The sequence below is a fragment of the Lagenorhynchus albirostris genome, chromosome 2 (assembly GCF_949774975.1).
Source record: "Lagenorhynchus albirostris chromosome 2, mLagAlb1.1, whole genome shotgun sequence".
In the NCBI taxonomy this organism is placed as follows: Eukaryota; Metazoa; Chordata; class Mammalia; order Artiodactyla; family Delphinidae; genus Lagenorhynchus; species Lagenorhynchus albirostris.
In genome coordinates this window covers 104,484,992-104,497,278 of record NC_083096.1, presented here as the reverse complement: position 1 = coordinate 104,497,278, position 12,287 = coordinate 104,484,992, and the positions used below count along the sequence as shown (strand labels likewise).

General features: G+C 36.2%; 1 protein-coding gene across 1 annotated transcript in view; it reads left to right on the top strand.

Moving 5' to 3' along the window:
- CCDC18 (coiled-coil domain containing 18) overlaps positions 1–12,287 on the top strand; it is a 140,912-nt gene that overhangs the window by 10,504 nt on the left and 118,121 nt on the right. The window contains exons 6-8 of the mRNA XM_060139563.1: positions 591–697; positions 1,922–2,050; positions 12,020–12,116. Coding sequence (XP_059995546.1) covers positions 591–697; positions 1,922–2,050; positions 12,020–12,116 — 333 coding nt within the window. The remainder of the gene's footprint in view (positions 1–590; positions 698–1,921; positions 2,051–12,019; positions 12,117–12,287) is intronic.

Sequence of the window (12,287 nt, the reverse complement as noted above, 5' to 3'; positions counted from 1 at the left end):
TCCCAAGTTTTCTATCCTGGACCTCATCCCTGCCCTGTACTATTATCTCATGCTTCCTTTTCGGGGGGATAATTAGTTCTCTTACTGGTATTCTTTTCCAGATACCATTTAGGTTGTGGATTTCTACCATCCTACACTCTTCATATTCCAAGTTGTAGGATTACTATGCTTTTCTGTATTTTCTAGGTTTTCTCTAGTAAGCATGTATTCTAAAATTAGGTTTTAAATAACAACAAGGTTCAGTAAGTATTTTTATGTGATTTTGAAATTTAATTTTCTAATGTATGTGGAATTTATCTTTTTAGATAAATTTATCTTTAAATTAGTCTGTAGAGGTTCTCTTTTTTTCGCCAAATAACTAACCAGTTATCTTGGGATGTTAAGTTGAGGGTAATGGCAGGAGCTTACATGCTGAGACTGGCTTGTGGTGATGACATGCCCATATAAATTGATAGATAAGATGAGCTTCACAAACAATGAACAATGACTGGGGAGTTCTACTGAACCCCTGTCAGATGGTAAAAGAAACTAAGGACAAAGTCGATTAATTTATTTTGTGAAGAAAGTGCTCTAAAAGTTATTTGTTTTAGGTTTCTATGCTTGAATCTGCTCAACAACAGGCAGCCATTGTACCAATCTTAGAAGAACAGATTATAAATTTGGAAGCAGAAGTTTCAGCCCAAGATAAAGTTTTGAGGTAAAACTTACAGCTTTAAAATATTTATTTTCTACTTTTACTTTTTGACGTATCTTGTTAAAATTTGTCCCCCACCCCAATAAATCCATATTGGTGTATAGACTGTCTTAGTTAGAACTTGTTGATTCTGTTTTCAGTCCATCATAACTCCTCTTGGCTGCAGGATACATGCAGTATATAGGGGCTAAAAAAGACTAAATCTAAGCTGAGATGCTTATTTATGTGTTTTCATTAATATGAATTAGTTTGCTTGTTGCCCTACATAGTAATATGTACTCAGTACTTCGATGGGAGTTCAAGAAATAAAATACAAGGAATCAGGCACTTTATAATTTATCTTCCTCTTCTGCTATGAATAAAATGAGAAATATATGCATACTAAATAGCATATTGCTCCATTTTAGTGATTCTCAAAAGAGTAGTTCTGGGACCAGCAGTATGAGCATCATCTGGGAACTTGTAAGAAATGCAGATCTCAGTTCCTGTCTCAGACTTATGGAGTCACAAACTCTGGGAGGTGGGACCCAGCAATCTGTGTTTTAACAAGTCCTGCAGATGATTCTGATGCACACTAAAGTCATCTCTCATGATCATCAGAATTTCATAATTTTCTTTGTAATACATGTTAAGTTTATTCCTAGGTATTTTATATTTTTGGTTGTTGTGAATTTGTTCTTGTTCTGTTCATTGATAGTATATAGGAAGGCTACTGCTTTTTGTATAATACTATAATTATTTTGTAATTGGACTATTTGTCATACCTTTAATTAATTCTAATTTTTGCTTTGATTCTCCTGGGGTTTTCCAGGTAGCTAATGATATTATCAGCAAAAAAAAGAATTTTGTCTTTCTTTTCCAAAATTTATACTTACTACATTTTCATTTTAGCTTTTTGCAACTGTCAGAAAAATCACTGGATATAGTGGTGATAACAGTCATACTTATCTAGTTTCTGAAATATATCTAATACTTCTAGTATCTGATCATTAAATAGGATATAATCTTTTATTTCAGATATATTTATCATCTGATAGAAGTATCCTTTTATTCCTTATGAAAACTAATAGTTCACAAGTGATGAATATGCCTTTTGTCTTTCTCTTGTTAAATATTTGTTTCTCTTAACTCAGTGATTTAAACTAATAGAATTCCTGATGTTGAACTATTTCTTGCTTACCTGAAACAATCTCTTCAACAGCCTTTAAAAGTATCTTTATTTTATAGAGAGGCAGAAGATAAATTACAGCAGAGTCAGAAAATGGTGACTGAAAAGGAACAGAGTTTGCAGAAGTCCCAAGAGGAATGTATAAAGCTGAAGGTAGACTTATTTGAACAAAGTAAACAAGGAAAGAGGTATGTGTTTTTAAAGCAAATAATTGTTTTTGTAGGGGAGAAACAAAGAATATAGTACCTGTTTAAAATTCTACTTAGTTTTTGAAGTGAAAAAATTTCAGAAATTTGGCAGTAGAAAATTTAATGTTCTTTTTTGTCCGTTAACTTTTTAAAATTTTTGATTAAAAATTTCACATGTGGACTTTATGGTATTGGCATTTTGAATTGGGATTAATTCCTTAAAGCCCGATAATGATTATCAATGAAATGATACTTACTTATTTCTGAAATTAAATTCATGAGAAAGTGTGGTTATTCTTCCTTTAGGAATACATAAGTAATGCAAAAATATCTATTTTGTATAAACCATATCTTAAGATAAAGTTTTCTAGTTAGCTTTGACCATATCGCCATTAACTTTGAATGTTAACTTTTAAACTAATAAAGATGAAAAATTTTTTAGTTTAAGGAGATTTTACAGTATAATAATGTAATTATAGCAGCTTTTACACAGGGTAAAATTATAATTTGCATTTTTATCTTCTCTGGCAACAAAAATATGTTTTAAAAATTTCTTCTATTATATAAATGTTATGAAGAAAGTGTTTTTTGAAAAGTTGTCATACATAGATAAATATTTGTGTGTGCATTTAAACTTCTAAAAACTGCTCAAAACCCATCTATGTCATTTTTTCATTAAAATGAGTTTGGAAAAACATTTTCTCAGCAGTATTTGGTGAGTATAGTTCAGCTTACAATATATATTTGGTAGGCAATATTACTTAGTGGAAATGTTTAGGTTTTGGAGTCAAACAGCCAGTTTTTACCTCTAAGTGACTTCGTTACCTTGGGGAAACTATTTAACCTTCTTGAACCTCAGTTTGTTCATCTATTAAGTCAAGATGATATTGTCTTGATGTGAGGAATAAATGAAAAAAGAAATGTAAGGTGCTTTGTAAATAATAAACACTAACAAATGTAGCTATTGTAAATGTAAACTGTGTGATTAAATATTCTGAAATTCAGGCTTTACTTACTCAGGTGAGCTTTTTATACATGATAATTTAAAATAATAAGATAATAATACATGAAGACAAGCCTTACAATGTAGCTAAAAAAACGTACAGAGAAAGAGTGACTAGTTCTCTCTGTAGAACTTATACAAGAGAGGATTTTTAGGGTAGGGTATTGACTACGCTGTCATAAGGTGAATAAGTAGGGATGGACACGTTCTGGACAGCGTGTGCAAAGTCATAGAAGTATAAAAGAACATCATTTCTGGGCTTCCCTGGTGGCACAGTGGTTGGGAGTCCGCCTGCCACTGCAGGGGACACGGGTTCGTGCCCTGGTCCGGAAAGATCCCACATGCCGCGGAGTGGATGGGCCCGTGAGCCATGGCCGCTGAGCCTGTGCGTCTGGAGCCTGTGCTCCGCAACGGGAGAGGCCACAACAGTGAGAGGCCCGCGTACCGCAAAACAAAAAAAAACAAAACAAACAAAAAAAAAGAACATCATTTCTGAAGAACACTAGGAGTTTTGTGTACTTATAAATGGACAGGTGTAGTAGGATTTGAGGAAAAAGACAGGCTTAGTCCAGACTAAATGGCTTTGTGTTTTATGCCAAAAGATTTGTGTTTTAACCTGGAGAGGATAAATAGGCAATTGAGATTTTTAGGTAAAGATGTGACATGAAGACTCTTGGAGCTTTTTGAGGAACTAGAATGAAGATAGGCATTCTGAAAATGAAAGATCAAAACCTTTGCAAAGACTTTTCTTTGGGTGATGATTAATCATAATGGATTAAGCCAGTATAAAGGCGGAGGTTGTTGAGCTTTATGCTGTTTATAAGAGACATACTTAAAACATAAGGACACAGGATAAACAACACAGTCCTACCTATAGGACAGGGAACTATATTCAATATTCTGTAATAAACCATAATGATAAAGAATATGAAAAATATATATGAATAACTGAGTCACTTTGCTGTACAGCAGAAATTAAACACAATGTTGTAAAAAAAAAAAAAAGAAAAAAAGAACCACATAAGGATACAGAAAAGATGAACTCAAAGGGATGAAAAGAAATGTTTCAGGCAAATAGTCACCAAAACAAAGTAGGTATAGCTATATTAATATCACACAGAATAGTTCTAAGTGCAACAAGCATTACTAGAGTTAAAAAGAACTCATATATATAATGTTTAGGTAACACTTAAGCAGGAAGCTATAAAGATTCTAAACTTCTATTTAATAATTTAGTCCCAAAATACTTAAAGAAAACAAAATTTCAATGAACAAATCTGTAACCATACAGGGAACACTTTTACACATTTACTAGAATTGTGAGATTAAGCAACAAAAAAGTAAGAAGCTGAAGAGTTGAGTGATTAATAATCTTGATCTAATGGATGTATGTATGGAAGCCTGTAGCCAACAATTTGAGAATTCACATTCTTTCAGGCACTCGTAGAACATTTATAATTTGTTACCTCACTCTGCCAGAAAGCATGAATTTTAACAAAGATAAAAATATTTGTGTCATACATATCACCTTCTCAGACCACAGTATAATTAAATTATATATAACAACCCCGCCCCCCCACCCCCAAATCATGTATGTTTGAAAATTTAAAATCAACCTTCTTGCTATTCATGGACCGTTGAAGAAATTATGAAAATTAGAAGACTTAGAACTGAGTGATATAAAAAATATTGCAGCTTGTGTGCTGCAGCCAAAGATATTCTCAGAAGAAAATTTTTAGTCTCCTGTGCGTGTATTAAAATTAGTATGTAAGGGACTTCCCTGGTGACACAGTGGTTAAGAATCCGCCTGCCAATGCAGGGGACCTGGGTTCAAGCCCTGGTCCGGGAAGATCCCACATACCACAGAGCAGCTAAGCCTGTGTGCCACAACTACTGAGCCTGCACTCTAGAGCCCGCAAGCCACAACTACCGAGCCCACGTGCCACAACTACTGAAGCTCGCACACCTAGAGCCTGTGCTCTGCAGCAAGAGAAGCCACCACAATGAGAAGCCCACTCGCCGCAACTAGAGAAAACCTGCACACAGCGACAGAGACCCAACACAGCCAAAGATAAATAAATAAAAATAAATAAATTTATTTTAAAAAATAATTAAATTAGTATGTGAATGAGCTAAAACATTCAATTTATGTAGTCAGGAAAAGGACATAAAGAGCTTGATCAAAAGAAAAATAGGGGCTTCCCTGGTGGCGCAGTGGTTGAGAGTCCGCCTGCCAATGCAGGGGATGCGGGTTTGTGCCCCAGTCTGGGAAGATCCCCCATGCCACGGTGTGGCTAGGCCCGTGATCCATGGCCTCTGAGCCTGCGCGTCTGGAGCCTGTGCTCCGCAACGGGAGAGGCCACAACAGTGAGAGGGCCAAAAGAAATATAGAAGTGATTAAATAATAAAGATAAGGGTGAAATAGAAAACAAAGAAGCAATAGAGAATCCCCCAAACCTAAATCTGGTTCTTTTCACAGTGACCAAGGTAATGGGCATCAGACAAGATTAATCTAAGAGAAAAGGCATAAAAACCAATATTGGAATTGAAAAGGAACTCCTAAGTTACAGATTTAGCTATGATTTAAGAAATAAGACTAAGTACTATGAACCGTTTTAAGATAATACATTTGAAAACTTAGACTAAATAAATGATTTCCCAACAAAGTTAAGTTTAACAAAACTAACTTAAGCATAAATTGAAAACCTTGGGGATTTCCCTGGTGGTCCAGTGGCTAAGACTCTGTGCTCCCAATGCAGGGGATCCGGTTTGATCCCTGGTCAGGGAACTAGATACCACATGCCGCAACTAAGAGTTTGCATGCCCCAACTAAAGATCCCACATGACACAACTAAAGACCCCCACATGCTGCAAGTAAAGATTCCACATGTGACAACAAAGATCCCGTGTGCCACAACTAAGACCCGGTGCAGCCAAATAAACAAGTAAATAAATGAATGTTTTAAGTAAATTGAAAACCTTAATAGTTGTTTAGCCATTAAAGGTATTGAATCAATCATTAGAAATTTCCCCACAAAAAAATAAAATAATCAAAATGATGATGACGAAAGGAACAGTCCCACTATGGCACATGGTGGCTAAAATGAAAAAGACTCACAATATCAAGTTTTGAATTTGTAGAGCAACTGGAATTCAAATATATTTATAGTAGGAGTATAAATTGGTAGAACCACTTTGGAAAACCATTTGTCAGTATCTACTAAACCTAAATGTAAGTCACCCTATGATCCAGCATCTACTCCAACAGAAATGAAGACCTGTATCTATCAAAAGACATGTACAAGGATGCTCAAAGTAGCTTTATTAATAATTGCTAAGTGTTCATCAACAACAGAATTAATAAATATATTCATTCATATTCTGAAATGTATGCATCAGTGAAAAAGCAACTATAGTTCTTTAACAACAGGGACAGATACTACAGATGTTAAGCAAAGGAAGCCAGATGCAAAAGAATACTGTGTATTTCCTTAAGAAATCAAGAATAAGCAAAATTAATATATGGTGTTAAAAGTCCAAATAGTGTTTACCTTTTTAGGTGAAGAGTATTGACTGGGAGGGTGCACAAGGGAGCCTTTTGAGTGCTGGAAATGTTCTATATTTGATCTGGATAGTAGTTATGTGGGTACATACATATGTACAAATTCATTCACTTAAGATGTGAGCACTTCACTCAATAAAAAATTAAAATAAAATAACTATAAGTTAAATCTGAAAAAATCTACAGAAGATAGGTACAATCTTAATGGAGGTTTAAAAATGTACTCAGGATTTGTTTTAATCAGGTATGGCAAGATAGGCATGGAAATGGATGTCATAAATGAAGAAGTTTTTATACTCACAGATTACTAGAAATAGGAGACATGACATGTCATGTAGAGGGACCACACAGGGAAGTATCAGGGTTGTTCAGAAGGCAGAGGGAGTTGGGAAGAAAATATGAACAGGAGGTTTTACTGTGGTTTCTGTGGGAAGAAATGGTTGAGGTAGGGTGTTCAGCCTTCGGATTGGCTAGTATGAATAATCTCAATGGGCAGAAGTGTAAGACTGTCCTGAGTGGTCTAGTACCTGGTCCTGGGGTGATTAGGACAGGAGAATATTAGCCCGGTGTGTAAGAGCCAGATAGAGGAATGGAGAGTGGGCTCTGGATTGCTTAGTTTGTGTATGAAAGGTACACTCCCATGTGCAAAGTTTATTAATCTCTGAGAATTGGCTAGCCCTGGAAGGGCCAGTCTTCCTAGGGTCAGTAATGCCCCAGATGTCAAAATATCAGACTAAAAAGACATACTTAATACAATGGAGAAAATAATAAAGCTTCTTTGAAAGCCTTAAGAGAAGATGTAACTAATGAGATGTATACCATTTTTCTGGAAGGGAACCTAATGTAAAGGTGTCAGTTTTTCCCAAAATAGTTTATGCATTCAGTACAATTCCAATCGATATCCCAACAAAATTTTTGGTAGAACTTAATGAACTGACCCTAAAAATCATGTGGAAGAACCAATGTCCAAGAACAAACAAGGCACTTTTGAAGCTGTAGACCAAGGTAGAGAACATGTCTATAGATAACAAGACTTCTAAAGTTATACTAATTAAGTCAATGTGATATTGGTATAGGAATAAACAAAAAAATCAGTGGTACAGAACAGAGACTCTTAAGCAAACATGCATACAGTGGAATCTTCATAATGTAACAGGTGGCATTACAAATCAGGGCAAAGGATGGAAGAATCAATAATTAAGGTGCTGGACAAACTGACATCATGTGTTTCATATGTGATATAGTGAGAAGGGTACAACACCATTTATGTGGTATGCCTCTTGAGAATGAATAGCCTGAAACTAATCATGAGGAAACATCAGACAAGCTCAGGTTGGTCTTCTGTAAAACAACTGTTTATTCTTCAAAAATGTCACTGTTATGAAAGACTGAGAAAAGCTGAGAAGATGTTCCAGATTAAGGAGACTAAAGAGACATGATAACTAAAAGCAGTAAGTGACCCTGGATCAGAAGAAGGAAAATTCCATAAAGAAATTATTGGAATAATTAATAAAATTTATATATGAATTGTGTATTAGTAATATTGTATCAATTTTAGATTTCTTAAATTTGATAGTTACTTGTGGTTATATTACTAACTTGTGGTTATATTACTAGTTACTCTAGGATATATAGTTCAGTGCAAAAAAATCTCTCAAGTGAGAGACATAAAGCAATGGTGGCAAAATATCAAAAAGTAGTGAATCCACATTAAGGGTTTACTGACTTAATTTTAAAAACAAATACTTCAGGAGGACTTCCCTGGGGTTCCAGTGAGTAAGACTCTGCTCTCCCAATGCAGGGGACCCAGGTTCGATCCCTGGTCGGGGAACTAGATCCTGCATGCATGCTACAACTAAGGAGTTTCCATGCCACAACTAAGAGTGCATGCTGCAACTAAGAAGTCTGCATGCTGCAACTGAAAGATCCCACATGCAGCTCCGAAGATCCCACATGCTGCAACTAAGACCCGGTGCAGCCTAAATAAATAAATAAATATTTTTTAAAAAACTTCAAAAAATAATTCTGGGAGAATTAATTATTGATTAAAAAATTAAATTAGATTCCTGCCTCATACTATACCTGCATTAAAAAAAAAATTCTAGATGGATTAAAGGCCCAATTGTGAAAAGTAAAACTTTTAGAGAAAATACATGAGAATAGTTTCTGTGTTGTCTCATGGTAGGGAAGAATGTTTTTTGTTTTTTGTTTTTTGTTTTTTGCGGTATGCGGGCCTCTCACTGTTGTGGTCTCTCCCGTTGCGGAGCACAGGCTCCGGCTGCGCAGGCTCAGCGGCCATGGCTCACGGGCCCAGCCGCTCCGCGGCATGTGGGATCCTCCCGGACAGGGGCACGAACCCGCGTCCCCTGCATCGGCAGGCGGACTCTCAACCACTGCGCCACCAGGGAAGCCCCGGGAAGAATGTTTTATATGAGAATAGTTTATGTGTTGTCTCATGGTAGGGAAGAATGCTTTAAAATGAGAGCAAAAAAGCATGAATATTACAGGAAAAGATTGCTAAATTTTAAGTCCATTAAAATAAAAACCCTTTTGTTTATAAAACTCATCAAATAAAAAGTGAAAAAGACAAGACTAATGTTGGGGACATATTTGCAAGTAATATAATTCACAAAGATTAATATCCGGAATTTGTAAAGAACTCTCACAAATCAATAAGAAAAGGCAGGGTTGGGGGGAGATATCCAATAATAAAAGACAAAGAATCTGTAGAGGTAAAGGACAGGAAACTCAAATATCCAATGAAACATGAAAATTGCTTAACCTCACTGTCATCAAAAATGTAAATTAGGGCTTCCCTGGTGGTGCAGTGGTTGGAAGTCCGCCTGCCGATGCAGGGGACACAGGTTTGTGCCCCGGTCCGGGAAGATCCCACATGCTGCGGAGCGGCTGGGCCCGTGAGCCATGGCCGCTGAGCCTGCGCGTCCGGAGCCTGTGCTCCGCAATGGGAGAGGCCACAACAGTGAGAGGCCCGCGTACAGCACAAAAAAAAAAAAAAAAAAAAAATGTAAATTAAAACTACAGTGAGGTTGTAAAGCTACAAACATGTCATACTATTAGATTGGCAAAAGTTTTAAATTTGATGGTATTGTAGTAACTCACTGAGCATTTATTATGTGTAAACACTTTTCTAAGTGCTTTAGGTATATAACTTATTTATTCCTCACACAATCATAAGAGTTTGATAATATCCTCATTTTATAGATGAAGAAACTGAATTAGAGAGAAGTTAAGGTCACCCATTTAGAAAGTGGTAGAGGTAGAATTTGAACCCAAACACTGTGGCTCTAGGGCCCAATGAATTGAATACCGTGACAGAAGATTACGATATTTCATTGAATGTAAGATTCCACAGATTTTAAGGTGTACCATTATTTTAGTAATCACTAAGAAAAAATATCATGAAACTATGGTATACCATCAATCGTAAAATACATGATAATTTTAGAGATGTTAAAAATGTGAAAACAATGTGCCTCTTACAGTGGATGAACTATGATGTATTGTTTGTGGATATTTTGGTCAACATGTGAATGTACAAAATGTATGATGATAATAAAACAAAGTCACACTAGGGTTACCTCTGTGGAAGAAGTCAGGGGAATAGGATTTGGAGGTGAACAGGGACCTCAACTCTGTAATGTCTATAATGTTTTGTTTGCTTAAAATAAAAAGGCTACATGAAACAAAAATAGCAAAGAGTTAAGATTCACAAAAGTTGGGTTGGGAGTACATGTATATATTTATCCATTCTTTTCTGTGTGGCTGAAAATATTATGACCTTTTTATAAATATTGGTGGTAGGACTTCCCTGGTGGCACAGTGGTTAAGGATCCGCCTGCCAATGCAGGGGACACGGGTTTGAGCCCTGGTCTGGGAAGATCCCACATGCTGTGGAGCAACTAAGCCCATGAGCCACAACTACTGAGCCTGCACTCTAGAGCCTGCAAGCCACAACTACTGAGCCTGCACTCTAGAGCCTGCAAGCCACAACTACTGAGCCCACGTGCCACAACTACTGTGCACCTAGAGCCCATGCTCCGCAACAAGAGAAGCCACCGCAATGAGAAGCCCGCGCACTGCAACGAGGAATAACCCCCGCTTGCTGCATCTAGAGAAAGCCTGCACACAGCAACAAAGACCCAACACAGCCAAAAAATAAAAATAAATAAATAAAGCTATTAAATCTGGTCAAAAGTATGGACCATTTAAAAAATAAAAAGTGAAAAGAACAGGTATCCTTTGCTCTCTGAATTCCAGCTATGCCAACTAAGGAATGGAATATATTCTCGTAGATTTTCAAATAAATCCCTTATTGTTTAAACTCTTTTTTATTTGAAACTTGGAACCAGACAAACATCTCTGATATCCACAGTTGCTGTCCAAATTTAAGAACCCCATATATTCAGGAAATAAGAGATACTTTCACTTGAATTTGTAAGCCAATAGAGAAGAGACTGAAAATACAGAAGAGTCCTGAAAGGGAAGAACTAAGATCCAGAGTATAGATAAAGGAATTCACCTTGGATAAGAGAAGAGTCACTAACTTCAAAATAATGTGATGAAAATAAGTTTAAATATAGAAAAATTTTTAGATGTGGATATGAAATTGACCAAGTTCCAGCCTAGTAGTCTCAATTCACTGTGAGAGGTATGAAGAAAGGTCAGGATGAACTAAGAGGTGAGACAGAATGGTTGGGCTTGCTTGGTAGTGGTTGGATTTTGTTGTTCAGATTTTATATCTTTTTTGAAAATTTACTTGGCCTTTTCAAAGATCACAGGATCTACTGAGTACTTTTTTTTTTTTTTTTTAATTTGCAGTATGTGGGCCTCTCAATGTTGTGGCCTCTCCCATTGCGGAGCAGGCTCCGGACGCACAGGCTCAGCAGCCATGGCTCACGGGCCCAGCCACTCCGCGGCATGTGGGATCTTTCCGGACCGGGGCACGAACCCGTGTCCCCTGCATCGGCAGGCAGACTCTCAACCACTGCGCCACCAGGGAAGCCCTACTGAGTATTTTTAGTATACTAGACAGTGGATTGATTCTGTAATACCTGATCTTTGAAAATTTATCATATAGCCTCAGGCAACTTCCCTAATCTGTCTTTTCCAGACAGAGAAAAAATTGCCAACACATAAGAATGTCTGTATGTTTCAAAGTTTATAAGTATTTTATGTTCTATATTATTTTTCATATAGATATCATAGGAAATTATTGTAGTCTAGTCTTCATTTTTCATTTTGCCATTTTAAGGCTTATACTCTTTTTTAACACCGAAAAATCTGCTTCTCTCTAGTTATTCCTTATAATTAAATATAGGTTATTTTGGAACTTACATACACAAGTACAGAGCATTCTTTTATTAATTATGTCGTTAAATTCTAGAGCTGAACAACAAAGGAATGAAGCACTATATAATGCTGAAGAGCTAAGTAAAGCTTTCCAACATTATGAAGAAAAGATGGCTGAAAAACTGGAAAAGGTAAGAGGCAGTTTTGCAAATTCAGTGTTTTGTATTACCATCCACATTCTGAAAATATAGACATAAATAGAATATCTTTATATATGGTTAAAGTGGGGAGTAATTTTTATGGTCTCATTCATAATAAAATCATTGAAATAAAGAATTTATAATTATTAGTTAAGTATAATA